The 25,726-nt window shown below is 40.9% G+C and overlaps 1 protein-coding gene across 1 annotated transcript; it reads right to left on the bottom strand.

Moving 5' to 3' along the window:
• Positions 1–15,035: 15,035 nt before the first annotated feature.
• On the bottom strand, positions 15,036–25,680 carry KCNV1 (potassium voltage-gated channel modifier subfamily V member 1). Its single transcript, XM_068672526.1, has 4 exons — positions 25,508–25,680; positions 24,629–25,141; positions 22,323–22,849; positions 15,036–16,607 (listed from the first exon to the last, which is right to left on the bottom strand). The coding sequence occupies exons 2-4, from the start codon at positions 25,108–25,110 to the stop codon at positions 16,096–16,098; spliced, it is 1,521 nt and encodes a 506-aa protein (XP_068528627.1). The 5' UTR covers positions 25,111–25,141; positions 25,508–25,680; the 3' UTR covers positions 15,036–16,095.
• Positions 25,681–25,726: the final 46 nt, after the last annotated feature.

Genomic DNA, 25,726 nt, shown 5'->3' on the forward strand with positions numbered 1-25,726 from the left:
GTTTGGATCAATCTTATTTATTGTACTCTTGATCAAGATGATAGTCTTTTGTCTTGCAGTGAACAACAATAGGAAACTGAGGTCAGAGGAGAGAAAATGGCAAGAATACATATGCTGCTGTCCCATCCCATCTGAAGACACACGTCTCTGTCTACAGATCCAGCCTACTGACTTCCAGTGCAATAAGCCCCACAAACCTTTTCTTTTGCCGATGGAGAGTGAGGTTGCCAATCCTGAATAATTCATATAGTCTGCCTCAGAGACTTCTCAAGCCAAACATCCAGTACCTAGTGCTTTGGAGCCCTGAATCATCCAGCTAATGAGTATGTGCTGTATTACATATAGTGGAAAACTTTTTGTTTGTTTGTTTGTTTTTGTTTTTGGATTAGTATGTCACAGTTCTCAATTTATGAGAATATCTCTCACTGGTGCTTAATTGCTCCTGGCCCTTCAGTTCTATTTCCCACTGTCTTCCTTGTTTTTGCAACCCATTTGTAAAAAAATCAGAAAAGCAAGACTTTTTTATAGCCTCTGAATATACTTGTTCCCCACTCTTCACTATTTGCCACTGATTGCACTTGCCTGCTTGTGATGTGAGGTGAGACTGAGAGATGTAGCCTCAGTTAAAGAAAAGAAGGTAGGAGCTTGGAAGATTAGGCAAGTAAAAGAGGATTTTCCATTTTCATAAAACTTCTCATTCTTCAGAATGTCTTACTGAGAAATAGTTCAATTGATTAAGTAAATCCTCTTGATCATTTTAAAAAACTTTTAAGTTAATTTGAAGTCATTGCCAAGAAAGTCCAACTCAGTTTGCATACATGCTAAAAATAGTGTTATATTGTATGGGGAAAAGTGAAATCCAGCTACTGATTATATCCATGTTATATAAGTTAATTAAAGCAATCTCTAACACACTGTCCAGCTGCAACCGTACTGATTATCATCCTCTGAAGTACTACTCAGTGTGGTGCTGTTTAGTATCCCAGGAGAGACAAATGGTTTCCTTCTTGCAGCAACAAGTCTTTTAATCAATCTTCCATAACACCTCTGGTTTCTTTTTACGTATGTATTTTGTTTTGAGACAATATTTCCCCTCTATATAATTTCAATTTTCCAGGATCCTATCTGATCACAGCATAAGCAAATTCATCCCTTAGTTACCTTTCTGCAATATCATAAGCTGAGAGGAAGGAAAGTACATTTAAACTTTTGAAGATATACTGAAAACACTCTTCTCCACAATGACAATTTGTTCTTTTCAAGTTAGTATTTATGAAGTGATTAAAATAAAACAAACAAACATACACTCAACAACAAGAACAGCAACAACAAAAATAGATGTATGTATATGTGTAGTTAATTAGCCACTTGGCAGCCATCAGAAATCAACAGTTTTATTTCTTTACACAATGACTGGTATTTTAGAAGGCATCTGAGCATCATAGCAATGAAAAGGATGAACAGATACTGAAGAGCAAATGTGTTTTCTGAGGAGTAACAAAATGGCAGGTTGCACAGAATCAGAATATTTGGTGGTTCTTTATAATACACTGCCCTTTAATTCCTGTTGCCAGAAACAGAATGACCTTGTTGTAAGGTATATACTATATCCAGACTATGCCTGTGTAGTATTTCCTTTACATAATAAGTATATACTTTTTTTTTGATCTTGCAACAAATTTTTTCTGTACCTAGGGAAAACAAAACAAAACAAACAAAAACAAACAAACAAAAACCAGAAAATTTCACCAGTACTGGAGAGAAATGTCTCTCATTTTCTTCTTTTCTTTCCATTTGCTTTGTTTAGTCTTATTTAGAAATCAATGTCAATTATCCTATCAGACACAGAGTCAGATTTACTACCTGGATTCAGCTTTGTAAGGGAATAAGTAGCACGCAAATCAATGCTGGACCAGAATACAGCCATCTGCACACGAGAATTTTCAGACTGTAAGCAACTGCTATGCCATAGACATGTCCTGAACATTACTTACAAGATTTAGTTCACTTTAAGTCAATTGAAGGACTCCATTAAAGGGAGATGAAATAAGCCCTTGACAGTATGGCACAAATATGGTAGAATATGTATATTTTCAGTACCAACTGATCACTTTCACATCTCTCTCTCTTAAAAATAAGATGAGACAAGCTTATTATTGTTGCTTGTAGTTTTGTAATAAAAAGTGTCAATAGAATTATGTAGTCATAAGGGAGATTCTTTCTATATATTTAAGAGGAGACTCATGATTTCTAACTATTTTGATAGTCCATCCTTGTTCAAACTTCAGCGTACTGAGAACATTTTCCTTTAATGCTTTGGCATTCTGGTCATTCTGGACAGATGAGTTTCTGAACAAAAATTCAAACCAGTATAAGCAATGTTGCAAATTTGAAAAGTGACAAAGAAAATGCAAATTAAAAAAATAAAATTAAAAAAAAAAAAAAAAGAAATATCACCATTACTGGAAAGCAATAGCTCTTAGTTGTTACTGGTCTACAACACAGCTCTGGTTTCTACTATGTTTTTTTAATGTTTTTTTTTTTTTTTTTTTTTTTTTTTTTTTTTTTTATGTTTTTACAGAACTGTGATTCAAAACCTCTGAGAACAGAGGCTTTCTAGTTCCACTGCTTTCAGATTTACATATTCATCTTTTTGTATCCTTATTCACTTTATATGAGAATGTTATCTTAAAGAAAACTAGTTTTGTTATTAATTTTTGACTTGATTAGATACTCTGTTGATTCAATGTAATTGGTCTCCAATGTCAAAGATTAATATGCTAAAAAGAAGAAGCCAACTAGTTTTCTTTAAGCCTCTTTGGGTTATCTTTCAGTGGAATAAGAAATTATGTCTCTAATGTGCTGTTCAGAAGCAGAACAGGCTCTGATGGAGACTGCAGCTCTTCTTTTTCCATATGAGAGAAGTCCCTTTTGAGGGTAATTCTAAAACAAGTGTTGTCCAGCTTAGCTTAAAACACAAATACAAAGCCTCAATAAAATGAAGAATAGCAGGACGGAAAATACAGATAAGATTGTGAAACCTCAATAAAAAAAAAAAAATTGAGTGGTGAGGTGCAGCTAAGTGGAAGGAATGGAGACAATTCCCCTTTTTTCTTTATCCTATTCAGCACATGTGTAAGATATTTGTCACTCTTGGCTCTCACAATGCAGTAAATAGCCCAATGGCTGTATCAAATATATTCCATTGTGTGAGGCTTCTTTAAGCTCTTAAGTCAAGCAAAGCCACGCTCTATGTTCTGTTGAAAGTGGCTTTCATCAGAGAAAGAGTGCCATCAGTTAGGAGGGGATAATATGGGAGCATGCTGCTGACCCTTCAAGCGCTTTGAGGGCAGCACTCTTTGCACAGTGCTAAGGAACCAGCTGGGGACTGCCCAGCTGTGGGCAGACTCTTGGAACAGATTACATTGGAATGAGTTTCCCCTCTAGTTTTAAACTTCAAGGTTTCACAACCTTTAGTTTTGTTCTGCACTGAAACTTGAAAGAGCTGTCTCATCTACCCCAGACTATCCATCAGTCTCATGATTTTCCAAGGACTTTGGAACAAAGAGTTAAGTGCAGACTGCCAAGCCAGCATCTATCTGTAAAGCTGCTGAGAACCTGCCAACCAGGAGCAAGCAGCATCACAGCACAAAGGAGGAATGATCCATGAACTTTATTTGTTTACTAAGCGTGAAGACACTGGAGTCCCAGTATAGAAAACAAACAAACAAACAAAACCACCACAAACTTTTTAAATGGAACATTGGTGAAGGAGTCAAAAGAGTCAAAAGGTTACAGTAACTGAGACAGTCTGTTTCCTAAACTGACTGACTTTAAGATAAGATCCTCTGTGGAGGAGAGTAATCAACTTACCGACTTCTAAGAGGAAATGCCTCTGGCAAGGAATCATTTCTTTAGAGAAGTCTCAATGGTATGACACTTTGTGGAGAGCAGTGACACTATGTCTTACACAAATGCTTCATGCTGAGCATGTAAAGACAAAGAGCAGTTCGCTGAAATGGTTAACTTGTCCTGTGGGGAAAAAAAAAAAAAAAAAGAAACATTAAAAAATAAATCTGATCCATTGGAGTCTATTATAACACCCATATCCTCACAGAACAGAACAGATTTGCACTCTCACTGCCATCTGGAATGGAATTATGTTAGGAGTCTCTGAAAAAAAGAAAAAAAAAAAAATTAACTATTTCATACATTTCTGCAGTGTGTTCCTTTCTTTTCCTACCCACATCCCCTGTTAGGTTAGGAATGACAACTTTAAGGTCACTGTGTGAATGCTGCATTTGTTCACTGTTCAGATAAGAAACAGTAATAAATTCTGTGGAACAGAAAAGTGAAACATGGAAGATAATTTAAAGGGAGTCTTTCCCTGTTGTTGTATTGATGGCCTTTACTAAGATATAGCTATAACAGATGCAGCTTAAACTTGCTAGCGTATACTCTTACAAGTAAAATGAACATCAGGTGTGTATGCATGATCAGTCTTTTATAGGTATTTAAAATAACATGCTTAGCATACAAAACATGAAAAAAAAAAACAGCTAAAATATAAGAATATCTTTCTAACTGCTGGAAGGGAGCCCACAGTAGATTCATGTTGTTGTTCAAATTGTTTGTTACAATTAACGTTCAGCTTTATAGCAGCTCTGCATCTGATTTGGAATTCATTCGCAAAATGAGCTTTTCTCTTTCTTAACTATTTGTTATTCACAAGAAGTTGTGGAATAGTTTTGCATAAATAAGTTTCAGACTCAAGGCTGTTTTTGAAATGCTCACTTCAATGACTCAATGTTTGTGATTCATATTTTGTAGCTCACATGGTATTGTTCCCATATGAGAGAAAGACATAAAATGGCAAATGTGTACATGTAACTCACCTTCTGAATGGATAAAGAACTAAAATTTAGGAAAATGTCAAGTTTAACAAACTTCCTAAGATTATCTGGTGTGTGCTTATGTAGTCACAGAAAACAAGTAAGACTATAGAAATAGACTAAAAGATAGACTAATAGACTATAGAAAAAGACTAAAGAAATAAGGTCATAAAGATTTAACCATTAGTCCCAAAACAACCCAGTGATTACACATTTTACTCTGGCTGGTCTCAAAGTTTATAGTGGTGAATTACTTCTGTTTATTAAGCCTATCAGATTTTTATCTGTTTTATCCTATGAATGCTTCATCTGGAGGTAGTGAGCTACATCAAATTGGAATGAAAGCGATGTCCTGTAATACACACAATATAATTATGCCCAGATTAATTCCACCAATATTTAGGCATTTCATTCTTGGATTTACCTAGGCTAATGGAAGGGGGCACTAAGGCAGCTTAAGAAGCATTTTCAGCTGACTCAGTGACTGAAAGAAAGAGAAATTATTAATTCTGATGATTATTTCCAATTCAATAAATTTTCCTAAGGAGGGCCATCACCCAAATTGTGCTGAGTTCTCCAGCTGCAGCTCAATTAGATTCAAAGAAGTCCCATCTGGATCCAGAGTGAAAACATTTGCTGAAATGTGAACATTGGAATGCCCAAACAATAAATTTGTTATCTTTCCATAATTTTGAATTATAACATGCAAGTGTCTATGCATGAACTCTGAAGGTCCCTTCAGCCAGTGGAGAGTAATAGGTGGTTTTATTTTAGACATCCTATTTTAGATTAAATGACTCTAAAGAGTCATTATGATGATCTGTTTTACTGCAAAGTTTTCTACACTGTGCTTACCTGTAGTTAGGTTAGATGATGCTCACTCCTCATCTCAATATAATTCACCCATACTGGAAGTTCTGCTCTGAGTTTTAAGGCAGCAGATTAGACCCTAAACTTTTAAAACACCTTCCTGAAGCTTTTGCATCAGTACTATGTAGCTACCTCAGAGATACCAGTGCCCTGCAGTAGACAATGATAAAACAAGGCTTTGTTCTAAGTAAAAATGCACAGATCGGGCATATTATTTTGGATTTAGTAATCCTGCCTTACAAAAATAACCTCTTTAGATTTATTTAGTTTTCACGGTGCAGGTGAGTTAAATATTTCTGTATTACATTATATAACATTGTTTTTGCACAGTTGCCTAGAAGTCTTTCACAAGGAATTCAAAAGACTGATCCCACTCTGTAGATACAGAATTAAATGATAGCTTTGTCTTATTTCAGATGGAACAAGATCCATGTGCATTAATGAAGTGTTGTCATCATGCTGGCAAGTATGCATGAGTAACAAGACAGATCGTAACAATGAAATGTAAAGCAGAAGCAGCCCAGATGACCAGGTGGAGTACTGCAGCTTAATCTTCTTTTCAGGTCTTATCTCAGACAAAGACTAATATACTTATTCTACAGAGCAAAGCCCTTGAAAGAGAATTTGCATCAGGAAACCTACAGTGGCAGGAAGGAAATACAGTCTGACAAGGCTTTTGTTTTTAATTGCTAAGCCAAGTACTGATGTGTTATCCATGACCAGCAGTATTGTTTACAGGCTTGGTTGCTGTAGTGATAGCATCGTATGAATACTGCAATCGAGACTGAATCCTTCCGGCAGCAGAATAGGTTTTCAAGCCGCTTTTAATTGCTTGTTTACAAAATCCTCTATAGTTTTCTGTGCACACAGCCCAAAAATTAGGAATAGATCTGTAGAAAGTCTCCAGAGTTGCCTTTCTGTGTAGAGGAGAAAAACTGATCCCAAGTTACAGAATAAAAAAGCAAGAAGAGAAAAAAAATGAATCAGAAGGCAACTGGCATGGCTGCTCCTGCCTCCCAGGTAGGCAGGTGGGAGCAAGAGAGTTGTTCCTCCACTGCCAGCCCCTGGAGCAGCTCTGATGTGCTATACTGGGGTCTCCTCTACATGCCACAAGCCTGCGGCCTCTCAAGCCAGGGTTTGGGTGTAACTCCAGAACCCCATAAAGTAAATCTCAACACACCTAAGTCAGACACCAAAAGATCCATAAGCAATGACACCTTCCCTAGCATCCCAAGATTGACTCTGTGTTGGGTGTGGGTGTCAGCTCTGAAACCACCCTGAAGCTGGAATGGAATCACAGAAGCACGAAAAGGTTTGGGTTGGGAAAGACCATCTAATTCCAACCCCCCTGCCATGAGCAGGGACACCTCCCACCAGACCAGGTTGCCCAAATACCCATCCAGCCTGGCCTTGAACACCTCCAGGGATGGGGCATCCACAGCTTCTCTGGGCAACCTGTGCCAGTGCCTCACCACTCTCTGAGTAAAGAATTCCTTCCTTATATCTAACCTAAATCTCCCCTCTTTTAGTTTAAAACCACCCCACCTTGTCCTATCGTCCCTTGTCCTATCCCTACACTCCCTGACCAAGAGCCCCTCCCCAGCTTTCCTGTAGGCCTCCTTTAGGTACCAGAAGGCCACTATAAGGTTTTCCCAGAGCCTTCTCTTCTCCAGGCTGAACAACTCCAACTTTCTCAGCCTGAATAAATGAGTAATATCTACCTTCCTGCTAACCATTCTGCTAGCCAGTGCAACCCACTGACTTAGGCCATTTGCAGGACGTAAGTGCTGCTCCAAAGCCACGTGGAGTGCCCGTGCTGTCTGCTGCCAGACTCCTCCTTGAAGGACATGCCTGTTAATTTTTGTATAGCTTGAATAAGCACGAGAGATTCATTTTGTATGCTACCATTCCTGTCTTAATTTGGTTGCTGAAGAAGAGTGGGACTAATGAAGATAATTAATTGCTTCTCTTTTATGATTTCCTTGTCCTTTCCGTCTGTCTTGTATTGTCTTATGCTTATGTTAGAAACAAGCAGCTTATTCAATGTGTATAAAAACCTGAAGGGCAAAGTGGGTACAGCGAGGACAGAGCCAGGCTGTGTGCAGTGGTGCCCAGTGCCAGGACAGGAGACCCTGGGCACAACCTGGCCCCCAGGAGGCTCCCCCTGAGCACCAGGAGCCCTTCTGTGCTGTGCGGGTGACGGAGCCCTGGCACAGGCTGCCCAGAGGCTGTGGGGTCTCCTCCTTGGAGCCCTTCAGAAGCCGCCTGGACGTGGTGCTGGGCACCCTGCTCTGGGTGTGGTGTCCCTTCTTAGGCACGGGTGGCACCAGGTGGCTCCAGAGGTCCTGGCCAGCCACAGATACACTGGGATCCTGTGATTCAGTAATATAGTTTCTTGTTTTCTTGTCCTCTCATCCCCTTATCATCATGCAAAGACTGTACTGCAGCAGCTATCACTTCTCAGATGTCTGAAGCAAACATACAGCTTAGCCTTTGCCCTGATGTGAAAGTTGTCCCAAGTGTACAGCAACAAATGTAAAATATTTTTTCTACAATGTCTCCAAGGTTTTCAGGAGCCTTTTCCTGGAAAAGAGCCTGCTCTGTGTATGTTGGAGTGGGAACGGGGGAGGTGAACCTGGCAGAGGATTAACCTGGTAGCGTGATGTGTTCAACTGTTTCATGCCTTAAACAAATGCTTCAGATATCTTTAGTCCAGAAAGGAACCAAAAACAAAGAAGCAAACAAGCAACAATAACAACAACAACAACAACAAAAAACAAACATTTTTTTTTTATTTATTATTATTTTAATGTGAGAGTTTAATAGCTATTCAGGTTCTAAAAGGAAAGTATGTATCAGGTACAAGTTTTCTCCTTCACTCAGGGACACGTCTTGTCCAGATCTATTAAAATTGTTAAGTGCTTGAATTTACATACCCAACCAGTAAGCTGGGATCCTGCATGAGAACTTTCCTATCCCCACACAGAGTGCAGGATGAGGTGCAGCCAGCAGTTCAAACAGGAGCTGCTGTATGCCAGATGTTTAAAATGCTTAGTATCTGAAACAAGATCTCATATTTTGTATTTGTCTTACATCCTTTACTACTTTCTGATTTTTTTGTCTTTCCCTTCATGAGGTTTAAACTTTAATTCAGTATTTTACAATTTTCTTCTTCTCTTAGTTACTTTTACATTTAGCAAGCTATCATGTATTTTCAGCTTGCCTGTCTTACTTAGACTCCTAGTTGTCTTTACTTTGCTAAAATCTTCTCTTTAATTAGCAGATGATATTCTGCCTTGCTAATTGAACACCTCTACACATGAGGGGTAGGCGAGGAAATGAAATTGTCTAGAAAAAGTATAGTGGGCTGGCTAGAATCAAACGTGCAAATAATACTCTACTAAATGTGCAAATAATATTTTATCACTGAGCAGTCAAATGCAAGAACATTCGTTCCCTGGGCAAGTTCAGCAGGACGTACCACACCATCCCAGGTGCATTTGGCATACTGGGGCCTCACACAATTGGCCTGCTGAGGGCTCTTACAAAGTTTTGAGGGTCTGGCTGGGAAAAATATTAGGAATACACAAGCTGGAGAAGGAGCTGAGGATGAGCAGAGCAGCTCCTTCTGCCTGTGTGCCTTGTGGCTTTGCATTTCATAGGGCTCCTTTAATGACTGCTCCGTTTTGTCTCACGGACTGGTTTTGGGTTTCAGGGTGCCAGAAGAAAAGCTGTGGCTGACTACATCCCATATATCATCTTCTGCTTCTGAAACATACACTTGTGCAACTTTCTGTCCTGTAATTGCTCCTGTGCTGTTCTCTCCTGACCATTAGTAGCAGCACTTGCTAGCAATTTTGTCAGGACAGTGCCTGCACCACAAACTACATCATTCTGTTGTGAATCATCTAAAGGACTGTGTCTGTCTGGCAAACATAGCTCTGATCTGAGAGCTATGAAAAAAAGGCAGACAAGAATAGCACACTTGATCTTAAGAAACTGGAAAAGATAATGTGAACGGAAGCATATCATGAATAAATGAAATTCTTGATCCACCAGCTGGAGAGAGGTCTGCAATTCATGATGACGTATGTGATAGGGATTGTAGGCAATGATTACTGACGTACTGAATTGTCATAAAAAGAGATGTTTTTGATACAGAATGATACTGAGTAGATAACACCCATCATTTTTGTACTGAAAATTTCACTTACTCTATTGCTGAACTCTAAGAACATTAAATAATTGATACCGAAATGCACTAGTTCTGAACCAGACTGAAGTCTTGGTGATAGGTGAGGGTAAGAGCTTTCTCCTTCCATTTTATTTTGGCTTATGTGTCATCACATCTGTTCTAATCAAATCTCCTGCTGGACTGCTGATGGGAGCATTTGCAGCATAACGCAACCTCCATGCTATAATGATGGCCAGTGGCATTTTGTTAGCTCAGTCTGCTGGTATTTCCACTGTGATTCTTGGCACAAGCAAACTGGGTTCATCTCCATATGTGAGGAGGCAGCCTGCATAAGAGATCACAGTCTGGATGTTGGTTTTTGTCCTTGTGGCCCAGCCACACAGCAAAGACTTACAGAGCATTGGCTGGAAAGTGGGCAAATTCATCCTGGTATAATTCCATTGCATCAGTAGGTCTGATGTGGGGAACTTGTCAATTTTATTCCTACAGCAAAACCCTATGAAGGCTTTTTGGTAAAACTTTACAGTCGAATTGAATATAAGGTTTGGTTTGTCCTATACATTTGGATGGCAGGGTCTTTAGGAAAAGGCTATATTATGATTCAGTGAAACTCTTGTACTGTGGTATCCTGCCTCTTGGGCTTGATTGCAGTACAAATTATATAAGCTTTCTGAACCCAGTAGACGAGTATTTTCTCAGAATCATACTCATTTTTATTTGTTACTGAAGTCTGACTTCTTACTGATCGAAATAGATGTGCTACATGACACGTTGGCTTTGACCAGCTGTAAGCATAGAGCTTCCAGTAACTTGGAAAAGTGGGGTTCTGTTGATTCCTAATCGATGCTGTCCCTGTAACTGTGAGAGAAACACTGCACTTCTTTCTCGACTTTGATTTTGTTTCCAATATAAAAAAACAGACCACAGGTTTATGGGGTAGGTTTGTCTACATTTTGACACTGAAAGGCTGTGATTGGCAATTCTTCCATCTGTTATCCAGCAATTACTGCCAGGAAGAGAAGATAGGAGGGTTAAATGAGGAATAACAGCAGAAATAACAAATAGCAAGGACTGGAAATAGATTCAACCTGATCTTGTTCCTTTAAGTTGAAGTTCATTTCTTACCAAAAAACAAATAAATAAAAATTGTGGTTTTTTTTTTTTTTTTTTTGGTGTTGATCTATAGAAGGACAATGCAAATATGAAGCCACATGCATGGTTCGGGGGAAGGCATGTCTGATATACAGGGCTGAATGGCGAGGATGAGGTATGAATAATGAATGTGATCTAATTTGTGGTATGGACATATGATGCATGTCAGTTAATGAGATGAAAATAATTTCTTCCTCTGCACTGAACCATGTGTACTTCATTTCTCATGAGAAGATATGAGAGGTAAAACACATAGTCAGTCACAAAAAGCCACTGGTATATCTCAGCTGAAGTATTTCAACTTCTTATTTTAACTTAAAATTAATTTAAGTTTAAATTAATTTGCTCTTTCCTGTTCTACCTTCCATTATTTTTCTTCTATATATTCAGCATTAATAATGGCTTAATCTGTCTGCTTGGGCTTCAGTAATAACAGCTTTTATCAGTGCAGCATCTGACACACCACAAAAGCTACAGAGGGATCCCACAGAGCCCGTAACTGGTAATTTCTGATAGCATGTTCCGAAGTCCATAACACTGTTGTTCGTTTAGGATAAGAGGACTGTGAGCTTATGAATGCTGCTTCACTGGACAGCAGTTCTTAAGCAGATACATATTCATCTCAGAATATTTTTCCATAATTCAACATTGTTGGATTGCCTAACGTGTTTCGTACCTCAGGCTGAGAGCCTCAGTTCAGGAATCTGTAACAGTGCCTGCTATAAAAAATGACATCATTAGTTATCCTTTAACTATTTTCAAGCCAATTGTCTTTTTCAGGTATGCTGAAAAAATGACTTTAGAAGAAGAATTCAGAAGAATTTATTGTATGTACTTTTGGCAAAAATCACAATGGGAATTTATGAATTCTCCTCGCAGATCTCCTCAGAAACTGATTCATGCAGCAGGTAATGAAGGGAGTCACGCTTACTTCATCCATTTCCCGGGACTTATCTCTGCTGCACAGTTTGGGGAGAGAACTACCTTTCTGAGTCAGGATGTTGGAAGTGAAATGAATGTGTTGGTTGCAGGACTACACAGTGATGCTACATGACTTACCAGCAGGTTTAGTTTTATTAAAAGCTGTACAAAATTAGATGTAATTAGAGGAAACCTTGTATCTCCAAGGGTCTTGCTTTGTTTGGCAAGGAAGATGTTTTCACTTTTGGAAGCTTTTTTACAGAGGCACGATTTTCTGAGATTATAATATGCATCTGTACGTAGTTTTAATTTAGCATCAGTACAACAAAAAATAGTGGCCCAAACGCCTTTAAATAGGTTTGTTATTAATACAGATTTTTTTGATTGTTCATTTCACATAGAAATACTATAACATAGCCACCTGCAACAAACCGCATACATGTTTTCCTGGGAGAAGGGGTGTGCACTTTTCTAGCCCATCTGAGAGGCACACACAAAACAGTCTGTTCTATCCCACCTGCTGATGGGGACATCCTCTAGCAGAAGTGCCCACCCTACAAACTGGGGTCAAGTTTTGTCAGAAAAGACTCTATTTCATGTATCAACAACAAAAGCTAATTATAAAGGAAATCTTCAACTTAGCCTTTCATTAAAACACATTTTCTGAAGGAATGGCTTTTACTACTGACTGCTCATCAGGTCAACCTCATTACACCAATCAAATGCTTCATAAAATTTCTATGAACTGAGTGCATGGAAGCTCTGCTTCCACAGGGTATGTGTTTTCTAGTGTTAAAGGCAAAACTTCAATAATTATTTGGATGGTTAAAGCTCTCAAAAATTGGAAAAATAAATTGAGGTAAGGTTAAAATGGAAAACTGCTTCTCAACCCTAGCAAAATTATTGACCCTAACTCTTCTGTTTGATGAATGACATTTCCAAGAGCCCAGAGCCCTGGAGATCCCTTGTCTGCAATTAGAGGTGTGACTAAGGGTTGTGCTGCTGCCCTGCTCCTTCTGCAATGATAAGAGCGGACAACAGCACAGAAAATCAGGCACCAGCTGTATCAGCAACATCTGCTCTAATTCACGTTAGATGGTGGGCATCTCAACAGAGAATGTTCTAGCAGAGTTCTGGGTATGCATGTACACTTCACTGGAGGTTTGAGAGGACAATACTGTAGAAAATGAGAAAATTATGTTACTCATTATCAAGATAATGTCAAGATGAGAATACACGTATCTTTAATGTCAGAAAACAAAAATAAATGGGCATTATATGTAAAAGACTTCATAGCTTTCTTCTGTGTGCTCCTTTTTAAGCTCAATCAGATCCACCACATGGCAACCTCACAAGCTCAGAGTTGCCCAGGAAAACTCCTGTCCTAAGGGAACACTGCTCATCTTACATAGCTTATATCAAATCAAGATTGAAGTGGTTTATTGACTTACTAACAACACAGACTTAACCAATGGTCAGTGAATTGTGCATTCAGGATCAATATCCGTAATACAACAAGTAAATCATGTTATTAAATGGTTGTGAAATATTATTGAACACAGATTTCTAAATACCTTTCTATAACTTATCCATATAAGTTATAAATCTTCCCATATGTCCCACCTCTCCTGGATACAGCGGTTCCCCAATGGTCTCTGCAGCCTGGCATTCCAGTATTTTGCTGGACTTTCTCCAGCATGTCCCTGTGTTTCCTGTTTTGCCGGTTCTCACCTTTATTGATGGTTTTTGGAAGTGCTTAGTATTTTAAGCTAAAATGGGGACATTATTGACGTTCTGACACATGATCCTTTCTGCCAAGTCTGATGTGTGATGGAAATGGCAGAACAGATGTGAGGACAAGAGGTAGTTTCATACTTAACTTCAGCGTGATACTCTAAAGATAGCACAGTAACATCCTTAATATGGTGCCTTAGTGACAAAAGAGCTGATTTCCAAATTTGTGGCAGTAGGTAAATGACATAGATTCATGTTCTAGCTTTGTAATGCCCTGTGCTGTTTGGTGCTCAGTATGAATGCTCTGGTCCTGTCTGTAAGAGCTGAAATCAGAACTGACCTTCATCCGCAAAATGATTTGTTAGTCTGAGCCCATAATGTGACAGACTGCTTTGCTGAATAAAAAAACATGATTGACAAACACTTCTTTGGAGACTTTGAATTTAAAATCAAGAAGTCTGAAAATAGAAGCTGAAGCAGCTACTTGATAAAGTCTCAGCCACATTTCCTCATGGGCATTTCTAGGAAACTTTATCTCCAGACCTGCTGAAAGGAGTGAATCAAGTGATACATCCCAGAACATTTCTCTCATTCTTTTGAGTCCTTCATAAAAAAAACACAGGATGCAATAAAAGCAGCCTTTCCCTAAAGAGAATCAGTCATCTATCTAACTGCATTTCCTTTCTCAAACAGAGATCAGATGCTGTACGAGAAAGCACAAAAGACATTACAAAACAGTCTTCCCACAATGAAAGCTTCTTCCTAATTCTCTATAATTAGAATGACTTTTGAATGAGAAACAGCCTGTACAATTTGTGCAGCTCAGAGACTTCCTGCTCAAAGGAGCTATGAAATAACAACCTAGAGTGGGCTGCATCAAACCTTTCCCTGTGGAATCAGTTTTGTCTCCTGGACATCCATGGGAGTTTTGTCATGGATTTATAGAACATTAGGGCAGAAAGGAAAACTACGATAACATAGTTTGATCTCTGCGTAACACAGACCATAAGACTGACCTATGAATTTTCACACCTAGTCCATTTCTGATAGAGAAAGACAACTCTTATGGTCTCTAACATTTTAACTCGGCTTCCTCCTGCCTCTGGTGACTACTGCAGGTGCTGCATTGATCCCAAATCCAAATGCTGACTGATATCAGCTGACAAATTAGAAGCTGAAATTCTATGAGGTTTGCATCAGGGTTGGAGCCTTTGAAATTTTTTGCTTTCTGTATTATGTTTACGGGGAACAGGAGGAAAACACACTCTTAATTCAAAACAAGTGTTATGCAATATTTATTAAAAGCATTTTACCAATTCATATATACTCAAAGGTAGTCTAAGCCTTCTAAATACATAAATTCATGATCAAATTAAATAATCCACAGCTAATATATGTCTCATCTTAGGAAGTATGTTGAATTAATGTCAAATATAAATAATGCTTGTGCTTACATTGCTGAAAATGAAATGATAAAGGTTTGTGATTTTTGATTTAATCTACTGGAAGATTATTCATTTATTTTAAATGTGGTCAGCTTACTGGTATACTTACTGGTTTTAACAGGAGACAGAGAAATGAGTAATGTGTTATCTTTTACCATTTCTATTTTGTCTGGTATCCACTGGTGACTTCACTTGAGCACAAAATCTGCTTAGCTGCACAAGTAAGTTATGAGAATCAAAACACAAGGAGAAGGCATGCTACAAAGGCCATATTAGCTCCTGTAACTTAACACTTTCACCTATATTTTGATACCCACCATGAATTTGGTAGCCATTTGCTTCTCCTGAAATGAAAAAAAATCCCCCCCGCCCCCCCCCCTCCAGGGTCTTGTACCCTCATTTTCATGCAAACGAAGTAGAAAATGTGATGGGAATGTCATCATAAATTTATTCAACATTCTACTTCCTTAGACTTCTTTTTTCAGATTTGCTTATTCTCTAACTTTTGTTTTTCTACTGTAAATACAAATCTTATACGTCTTTAAACTTCAAAACACCACAGCAATTTTGGCTAAGACTTTATTATTATACATTAGCAAGGACATTGGATTCATAGATGTGTTTGTGTCACTGCTTTACTTTGATGGACCCATTATTTCCCCTCTTACCCACCAACATCCAGTTCTGGGATCAGGTTTCTGAGCCCCCTAAGAGTTTTCATATTTTGAATTCTTCCTTTGTATACACTGGCTGTATCAGTCTGTCCAATAAGTCAAACTCCATATGGAAAAGGAAATACACTATCTGGTGAATAATAAAAAAGAGATTCTTAACACTACATTTTTGAAGCAGTCTGTTTGCTATACAAGGCTAAATAACTTAAAAGTCAAAACCAGAAATCATCTCCTCCACTGCTCCGTGTGCTTGCTCTCTCTCTGCTTTTTAACCGTAACATATCCATGACACTGCGTGCATATATGTCTCGCAAATTCACATTGATATTTGAGTCACTGGATGAGTTCTTCGTGAGTCTCTTTAAAGCTTCACGCTGCCGGAGAGCAGCTTCTTTTATCTTCAGTGTAAAGTAACAGGCAGAAAACCGGTCGTTTATGATAGCTATTGGCAAAGCCAAAACTAGTATTCCTGACAGGATACACATAAAGGCCACTACCTTACCAATAGTGGTGTCTGGCCTAATGTCACCATAACCAACAGTTGTCATGGAAGTTGTTGCCCACCACCAAGCACCAGGCACGCTCGTGAAAGTTGTGCCTGGCACACCTTGCTCAACAAAGTACTCCACAGTGGAAAATATAGAGATCCCTACGGACAGGAAGAGCAGCAGGAGGCCAACCTCCTCGTAGCACTGTGCAATAGTCATTCCAAGGGACCGCAAGCCTGAAAGACAAGAAACACTGTCAGTAGGTTGATTCATGCAGCTGCCTTCAGAAGTTTGTGAAATATCTGTTATTTAAAAGCTGACTGTTTTATACTTTTGCTTTGACTGCTAGTGAATACGTCTTAGGAAAAAGGGGTGCAGCTCTCAAAATACCGGGAAAATGTGATTTTATAAAATATTAGATTGAACCACTGACGTTATCCCAGTCTCCTTACAACAGAGCATATGAATCCTCCTTATTACTTATCATTTGAACTACATACGACATTTAGAAAATTACTCTATTTATTTATTATTACTAAATCTCCATCTAGTAATTGGCCATAGTGGAGGAACTACCACAATTTTTATTAAGTTACCTAAATAACCATTTAAAAACACTAAAAACATCTGCTCCCTACTTCCAGTCTGAATGTGCCAAGCTGTATTTTCCAGCCCTTGTCAAATTTTTCTCTTGGACCAAACAGCCCTCTGTTGTCAAATTCATGTTCCCAGGTGGGTACTCGGAGCCTAACTCTGTCACACTACCCTCTTTGCTAAGCACCATTTGCAACCCTTTTACAGTTCTCACAGCCTCTCTGATCTCTTTCTCTTCCCAGCCTATCAACATATTTATCTGTAGAGATCAAAACAAATGCAGCAGTTCAGCAGTAGCTGCACTTGTGCCCAAACTGGAGATAGCAAAGCCTCCCAATGCAAATGCATTCTCCTGCTAATTCACTGATGTACTGCATCAGTCCCGTTGCCCATGAGTCGCACAGGGAGCCCGCATGCAGCTGACTGCACTCCGTAATGCCCCACATTCCTTTCAGAGCTGCTGCCTCAAGGCCAGGCTGCCTGACAAAGCAAGCAGGAAAGTAAATCCAATAACAGTGCAATGGATAAAAACCTCGCATGAACAAAGAAGGAAGATAACAAGGCACCAGCTCAGTTGAAACACATTGGAAACTGAAATTATCTTCTGAATAACTAATGATTTTAGATTGCTTTTTAACACTGTTCTTTAAGAAGATGCTGTTTCCCGTAGTAAAAGAGAAAACCATGATGCTTATCAATTACCCTTCACGGAGTACACTTGTAACTAAAGCAATGTTTGCATAATGGCTTACTGGAGCTCTGCCTCTGCTTGCAGACTTCACATGCTCATTGGGAATAATGAGCAATTTGATTCGCTTTACTTTCCACAATCTCAAACTAAAAGAAGTTAAAATTTCTTCTTGCTTTTGGCTCTATTTCTTTTCCCCTTTATGTTTAATGAGTTTTAAAGTTTTTGTTTATGTACAGCAAATCATGGAGCTACATACTAGATGTTGTAGGGAATGTTTCCTTTTCCAAAGTTTTCTTCTACCAACTCCAGTTAAGGACTTGTTCATATCCATGTTTTATCCTGCTACAACTACGGTCTGTTGGGTAGGATGTTTATTACAGTGCTATTAGGTTAATTTTGCAGCAGAAGGGAAATACGATTTATCAGAGTAATCTTTTTGCTATTAATATGACTGCCTCCAGATTTTGAAAATATACTAAGATCAGCAGTGCAAAAGCTGTGAATGGGACAACTGCAAGCATCCAGACCAAGTTCTCATTTTCTAAGGAAGTTACTACCATCCCCTGCCATGTAAAACTTCACACTAATCAAGGTAGAATTCTTCTTCAGTTTTCAAGTGACCTAAGAATAAGGTACTCCAATTTAAAACTCTCTGTACCACTTCATTTTAAAGCACGGATAGGTACTATAAAAGCCAGGCTTTGCTCTTTTCAATGGATCTTGAGAATACTGCAGCTAAAACAAACAGCACAACTCTCATAAACTTTAAATAAGCAGGAACAGGGCTGTGACTGCTACCACTTTATATCACATTGACGAATTATCAGCGAAGTTGTGGTTCTCCATCTCTTCAGGTCTTCAGATGAAATCAGGAGACTTTTTCAGTTGAATCTATGAATCAGACAACTTACTGGGCTTCACAGCTCATTCTAAATGGGAATCGGTGCATTCAGAAGAATAATGTCTTCTGCTCTATTGTCTAGTAACTTTTAAAAGTTCTTTCTCCAGCCCCAGCACACAGCCAAACTAGGGCTGTTCAAGCACAGAGCTATGACAGCTCCTCACCAGGAGCTGTGACAGCCTGGGTAGCCATGCTGGAAGGTGCTATGGTACTGTAACAGAACCAGTGTGGTACCCAGCATAGGGCAAACAAGCAGCCCCAGACCTGGGACCAGCAGGAGGAAGGAGAGGCTTTTTTGCCATGCATGTCAACTTCCACCTGTTTGTTGCCCAGATGGACTTGATAATACAAGCTCATTTTCAGGAGCTTCAGTTTAAACACAGCTTTTAAACCATCTTAAGATTTTAGCATAGAATTCTGAAAATGCTGAAGATTTACTTTCTCGTGTATCCAGAAGCATCTCATCTTGTCACATGCTACAGCCTTCCCTCAAACAAGTCCACTGCCATCACAAGTAAGATGCTCACATCCTACTTCTCCTCATGGAGTAAATCTCTAAGTGCTTCACAGAGGAGGACCAGAAAAGCTTCACACAGACATGGCCCCAGAAGGAAGCCTACAGCTGAGGTGCACCAGAGATTGTGAAAAATGCAGGTTCAGTTCTCACCTGTTCCTACACCTACTCAAATCCATCATTTCCGTATCTCAGAAGTCGTCTCACCCTCTAGCTATATATTTTCTGGAGATAGGTATTTCTAATTTCTCAGTTGTTCCTTGACAAAATACAGCACTTTGCATAAATAATTTAACACTTGCTCCAGTCTAGCCTAGATGTTTCTATGTACTGCATCTATCCTAATAGCATGGTTCAGCTTTTAAAGGGGCAGAAATGATGCTTCCATTTTTCTTTCACTTCTCCACAAATAGGGTTTATCTGCCATTTCTTTAAAAATAAAGGGGAAAAAAAAGAATTGCCTTTATGATTTTTCCAAACTCATTTCTGCCTCTGATAGCAGAACCACACTGCTGTTGGGATCCCAGCTTTGCTAGGGGTCTGCACTGTACTACAGAGATGTCCTCCTTGTGACTGTGATCATCCCTCCTTGGTGACAGGGGAGTTGCTTCCAGCAGCTACAATGTTTTTCATCTCTTTTCTTCTGATCTTGCACTCCTCTTGCCACACAGAGCAGGTGAGCAGTGCATGAAGCTTTGATCTGAGAGTGCGGGAGTCAGTTTTAAGCTGCCTACGGCATGAGCACAGAAGAGTTGTGAGTGCCACTCCTAGGCACTGACGTTTATCAGGACTACCCAGGTATGTATGAGCAGGATGGTCTCTGTGTATGGTACTCACGGAGTTCATCTTACACTAGAAGCTGTGGTTTAAGGTGTGTTTAGAACCACATTAGCACAACTATCTTCTACTACAAACCTCTAATGGTCAGAAACCAGACTTCAGATCTGTTAGTGTATTTTTCTGGTTTATTAGGTTTATGTTTTGTCTTAGTAGCAGCATCTTCTCTGACAGAAAACTGAATTCATGACTTTCTACATTTAAATTATACAGAAAAGAGCCAGAATTGATACAGTGTTCTGGGCCTCCTACATGGCTAGCAACTCTGAACTACCAAAGAAGCAAGCACAGCAACAGTAATGATGTTCTGAACTGTTTAAGTGATGTAAGCCATTTCTTGAATGCTGAAACAGGTATTTCAGTTCCAGAAGAAAGATGATAGTTCACTGCCACAGTAGGAGACTAGATTTTGATATCATTAATTCACTTCTTCTAACATGGCAAATGAGTTATTCGACTCTTAACAGCACTTAATATTATGAAATAAACTACGGTAGCATTTTAATGAGTTTAACTTTAAAAATAAATAGGCACTAAAGTTCACACCATCTCTGAAAGCTAATACACCTAACATTAACTGTTATTTTACAGACAACTGAAACTCACGGTTTCAAGCTGACAGAAAGAGCTTTAGAACTGAGTTTCATGCATTCATTCTGTAGCAGTTTGATGAACTGAGAACTTTGGAAACTTTATAACAAGAACCAACATACTTCTGGACCACAACCCTGCTATTCAGCACAAAAGTGCCTTGATGTGTTCAAATCTTTTGCTTATTTTCAAAACACAACTACAATGGAATAGATTCAGATTACTGCCACCATTGGAAGTGGGTAGCAGGCTTCCTTGTATGAAACAAGAACTGTAAAAAAATTATGATGAAGCAAAGCAAACTCCCTGACAGACTGAATCACTATCTGCTTCCCTTCAACTTCTCTCTAAGGGACAGTTATGCATTGGTATAGGCACAATCTAGAGCGGAGGAGTAAGATTAAGATAATTCTCAAACCACTATCATTACGCTCAGTGGTATTAAAGCTATTCCCTGCAATTGGTACGCAGGTTCACTGCTCTTCAACGGGAACAAAAATCAGAGGCATCCTCCTGCTATAATTCCTGCTGAAGTGGGGCCAGTTCATAAAGAGGATGGAGATGGCTCTCCAAAAAATGAAGCATCAACCATTCCTGCTTCAGAAATGCAGGAAGGATTACATTGAATGCCATGTAAGAATGATTATCATCATCTTCAGAAGAGGCCAGTATCACAGAACAGAGGCAACAATTTACTATTGGGATCTGATTTTTCAAAGCTCCAAGTTTTGGCAGAACTTTTCTTCTGTCAAATTCCGTGCCATGTTCACCACTGATTCAAGTGGGAACATAATTAAATCATTTTGAAAATAACAAGCACTGGGTAACATCACAGCATAGGCAGGGTGTGGTGAGAGTATTGCTTTTATTATTTCAGATATCCAGGCATGCACATTAAGTAGTAATACAAAATGGGGGAAACACAAGACCTTCTGAATATTTCCATCTTCCTCTGATAAGTTTCCACTTGAAAACATTCTTTCATACCTTTCCTACACTACTTAGGAAGAGTGAACCCGTATGTTCCCAGTAATGCACTCTACCATCCACCACTCTCCTGCCTGCTGTTCATCCGTGTCTCCTCACACTTGCCAGCAAAGCTTGGGCATGAAGGGCCCCACATCAACAGGTGAATGCTGACTGAGCCCAACATCATCACTCTGTGCTGTACCTACTGCCGATTTAGTAAGCAACTCCCAGCTGTGTTCAACATGTCATATAGATACCGATGTGTTCAAAAGGGCCAGAAAGCCCACCAACCCTTTGCACAGTATGATTTAATTTAAACAGTTTTCTAGAAATATGATGTATTCAACAGTGGATGTCTGTTTTCAGGATCTGCGATGTAGACAAAATCATGATACATGTATTTGCATAAACTTTTAGTGTAACAAATTGTGATAGGTGATTATAAGCTGTCACTTGTAAAACTCTGACAATACAAAAAGCATTGGTCAATGATGATCACTTACTGTTTCTTCCTGTGCTTCCCTCTTAACCAAGTCAATTACAAATGTTTGCAAATTAGTGACATCGTAAGAGACTGTTGAATGATTTACAGCATACAGCTTTGGGGCCTGTTTTCTGTAAGTATTCTATGCAAACTATATATACTGGCTTTATGGAGAACTAAAATTTATGGGAGAAGGCTCCTGCCACACAATTACCTATGTCCGAAAGTAAGAGCTTCACAAGCCATTACTGATAACATTACACTGTATAACAAAATAAGGCAGAAAGGCGGACAATATAAGGGACTATGTGCAGGGACAACTGCTGTTGGTAGAAGGAATGAGAGCTTTCACTGCCAAGGCTGAAAGTACCTGTTGAATGTCTTCCCAGCTTCAGCATCCGCAGGGCTCTGAGCAGTCTCAGCACTTGGACAATGCGCCCCACGTTTTCCAGTTCTTGGGAGCTCTCCCCACCACACAGGCTCTCTACCAGCAGGGTGATGTAGAAAGGTAAAATAGCAAGGAGGTCGATGATGTTTGCCACGCTCCTTAGGAAGCGACACCGATCCCGTGCACACAGGAACCTCAGAACAAACTCCACAGTGAACCATGCAATACACAAGTACTCTAGGGCATCCAGTAGCGGCGGTGCCAGCCAGCTTAACTCTACCGAAATCAAAGCCATGTTGGCAATGGACACAACAACAAAAGCCATGGATAGAGTGCCGAAAGTCCTGGCTGCTGCGGAGGAACCAGGCTTTTCCAAAACTTCCCAAAGTTTTTGTCTGACATTAGGACAGAGGCTACCAGAAAAGTCCTCTTCCTCATCTTGGGCATCCAGTTCTTCTGCATCTTTCTTGATGTCTAGGGCTTCACTCAGCTCCTTCCTCCTGAAGTACCTGCCCAGGAATGCCCCACAAATAGATTTTTAATACCAATACATAAGTGTTTCTTATTCTCTACCATGAGAGGCATAAGAGCACACATTAAGGTATACCTTACAGGAACTTAGGAAACCCTTTGGTCAAGCATGTCATGGAGGATTTTATTAATTGAAACCCTACAGCCTGTTTCCAATGACCTGATGTTCCTGCTCACCCATGTCACACCAGTGACAGTTTTTACGTGCACGATAATTTTATTCTGATGGTGTGTTATTTATATGGATCACGTTAACTACAGTAGGATGAGCTGCATGACTAACTTGTGCTCTCGTAAGCAATCCTGGCACAACTAGACCCACCGTTTCTAAACTCTCTTCAATTTTATTAATCATATTGCATTTTTATTACATTGGTGTATATCTGCAATGTTTTAAGGAAAGGCATAATAAAAGCTATGCAGTTTATGTACGAAATTCTGATCAATACATGCTAAGATGACTTACATACCTTTAAATATACTGGTTGTCACACAATGAAGCATGCAAGCAACTTTGCTGAGTAAAACTTGCAGATATTGTAAATACTTATTGACTATTTTTCTAGAGCAAGAGTGTGTGGCAACAACATTCTTAAAGTATGTTGAAAAAAATCCTTTTTTTTTTCACATCTGTATTCCTTGACAGCTGCAGAGGTCAAGACTTAAATAGAGGGCAATTTTGCCTTCATTTGATGCAGTTACTCCTGAACATGCCAAAGAGGTCCATAGCTGCTTGTACCACCTAAGAAGTAGGATCTTCCAGTTACACCTACCACTGAAGGAAGAAGGGGATGAAAAGTAGGATCCAACTCTCTCTGAGATGCAGAAGTGAGTCATGTCAGGATAGGATAACTTTAGCATTTGTTTTTTAGGATGGTAGGAGAGAGGACAGAGGGGTGGGTGGGTGTTGCTTGATCGTTTCTTTCTAATAGTTTTGACATAACCACTTTAGATAAATAGCAGTCACTCTTTAGAGGATTCCATTCTTCAATACTACAAACAAACCAGTAATGCTAAAAATGATGGAAAAGATATCTTCAAATAGCATTAACAGAAACATCCTGGGGGTGGTTCAGTCCAAACCCACCTAGTTCCTAAGCTGCCTGTTAAAACTGGTCTCCACTGAGCCACGTTCCCACTGTTGCTGCCCCCTCCCTGTGAGCTGCTACAGCCATGTGTGATGCTTGCCATCAGGGCTCCTCCTGGAGCCATGCCACCCACACTCAGCCTGGCAGGTGACTGCTCCCTGCTTCTGCCTCTCCAGCTTGGATCTAGAAATCATCCTGAATGGAAAGGACAGCGTGCGGAGGCTCCAAACCCTCCTGACTCCACATCTGCTCCCCTTGGCTAGGATAACCCCAACACGAATGACATTGAAGGGCATCTCTGCCTTGACAACCCTTCCTATCTCCAGCACTGTCACTTTCTGCTTTGAGCTTCCAAGGCCAATATGAAGACGATGCAGAAAAAACAGACCCTGTTCCCATCAGGGTCTTGCTATCTTGCCCCCACTGCCAACCTGTCCTTTGTATCATAGGTCAACAGAGACCTCACAAAACACACCTCCTCTTCCCATTGCCTACTCCCACCTACCTCTAAAGTAGGTTTCAGTGCTGGATTTGTCCATGCTTCTCCTTGTGCTGTGCCACCTCACCTGCCCCCGCTGCTGGATCTCTCACCTGCCCATCCCTGCACACAAGCCAGCGCTGAGCTCACCCAGCCCACGCTCCCGCACCTCGTGTCTCCCCACAGCTCACCGGTCTCTGCAGCAGGAATCGATGCTGAGCTCATCCAAGCCCCAGTACTGGATCTCCTGCAGGAAGGAGAGCGCGCAGAGCTGCTCCATCACATGCAGCCTCCCCGTCTGGTAGTAATTCAGGATGTAGTGAAACGCCTGCGAGCTCCGGTCAAAGAAATACTCGTTCTCCACCAGGTTGGCATCATCGCAAAGCTCCAAGAGGCCAGAGGCCACATCCCGGGCGGCAGAGACCACTACGGCCAGCTTGCCGAGACGGGTGTCAGGGTAGCACGACAAAGTTTGCTGGGACATGACAAAGCGGCTGCCTCCTACATTGATCGTAAAGCAGTCCAAGGAGGGGATGGCCTTCTGCAGCAGGGGCCCCTGCTCTTCCTCACTGGAGAACACGCTGGAGTCCAGGGAGCCCAGGGACGTGCTGTTCCCTTGTTCCTCCAGGGACGCTTGGGAAGAAAGAGACATGCAGCAGGGAGGCGACTTCATCCTGGAGCTGCCAGCAGCAGCCCACTCTCTCCTGGATTGAAAACACAACAGAGCCACAGAGCAGATCGCCCCACGGGGCAGCGGGTGGCGGGGCAGCCCGGGACCGCCTTACTTTCACAAGCTTTGCCTCCTGCCCCTAGCACGCCTCACCGTCCCCGCTCCTCCCTGCCGTGCCTCCACCGGGGACAGAGGTCGGGCGGGCTGCCGAGGAGGAGGCAGCGGCACCTGAGGCAGCTCCGCCGCCTGCCAGCGACCCCCCACACGCAACAACACCAACACGGGGGGGGCAACCTCGCCCCGCAGCAGCCCCCCGACCCCACAGCCTTGCCGCCGGGCACCCCCGCCGAAGTTACCGGGCGCCGCCGCCTCCCCTCAGGGCAGCCCGGCCGCCCCTTACCTGCCCGCCCGCCGCCCCGCTGCACCGCCCGCGGCTGGGCGCCGGGTCCCGCCGCCCCCTCGCCGGCAGCCGCTGCCCGCTCCCCTGCCTCCAAACTTCTGGGCAGCGCCAGCGCGCCTCCATGGCGGGTCATGTGCTGCGGGGGGCCGGCGGGGCGGGCCGGGCTGGGACGGGCAGGGCCGGGCTAACGCCGTCCCCACCGCGGGGCTGAGCCGCCGC

Source organism: Anas acuta, chromosome 2 (genome assembly GCF_963932015.1).
Source record: "Anas acuta chromosome 2, bAnaAcu1.1, whole genome shotgun sequence".
Classification (NCBI taxonomy): domain Eukaryota; kingdom Metazoa; phylum Chordata; class Aves; order Anseriformes; family Anatidae; genus Anas; species Anas acuta.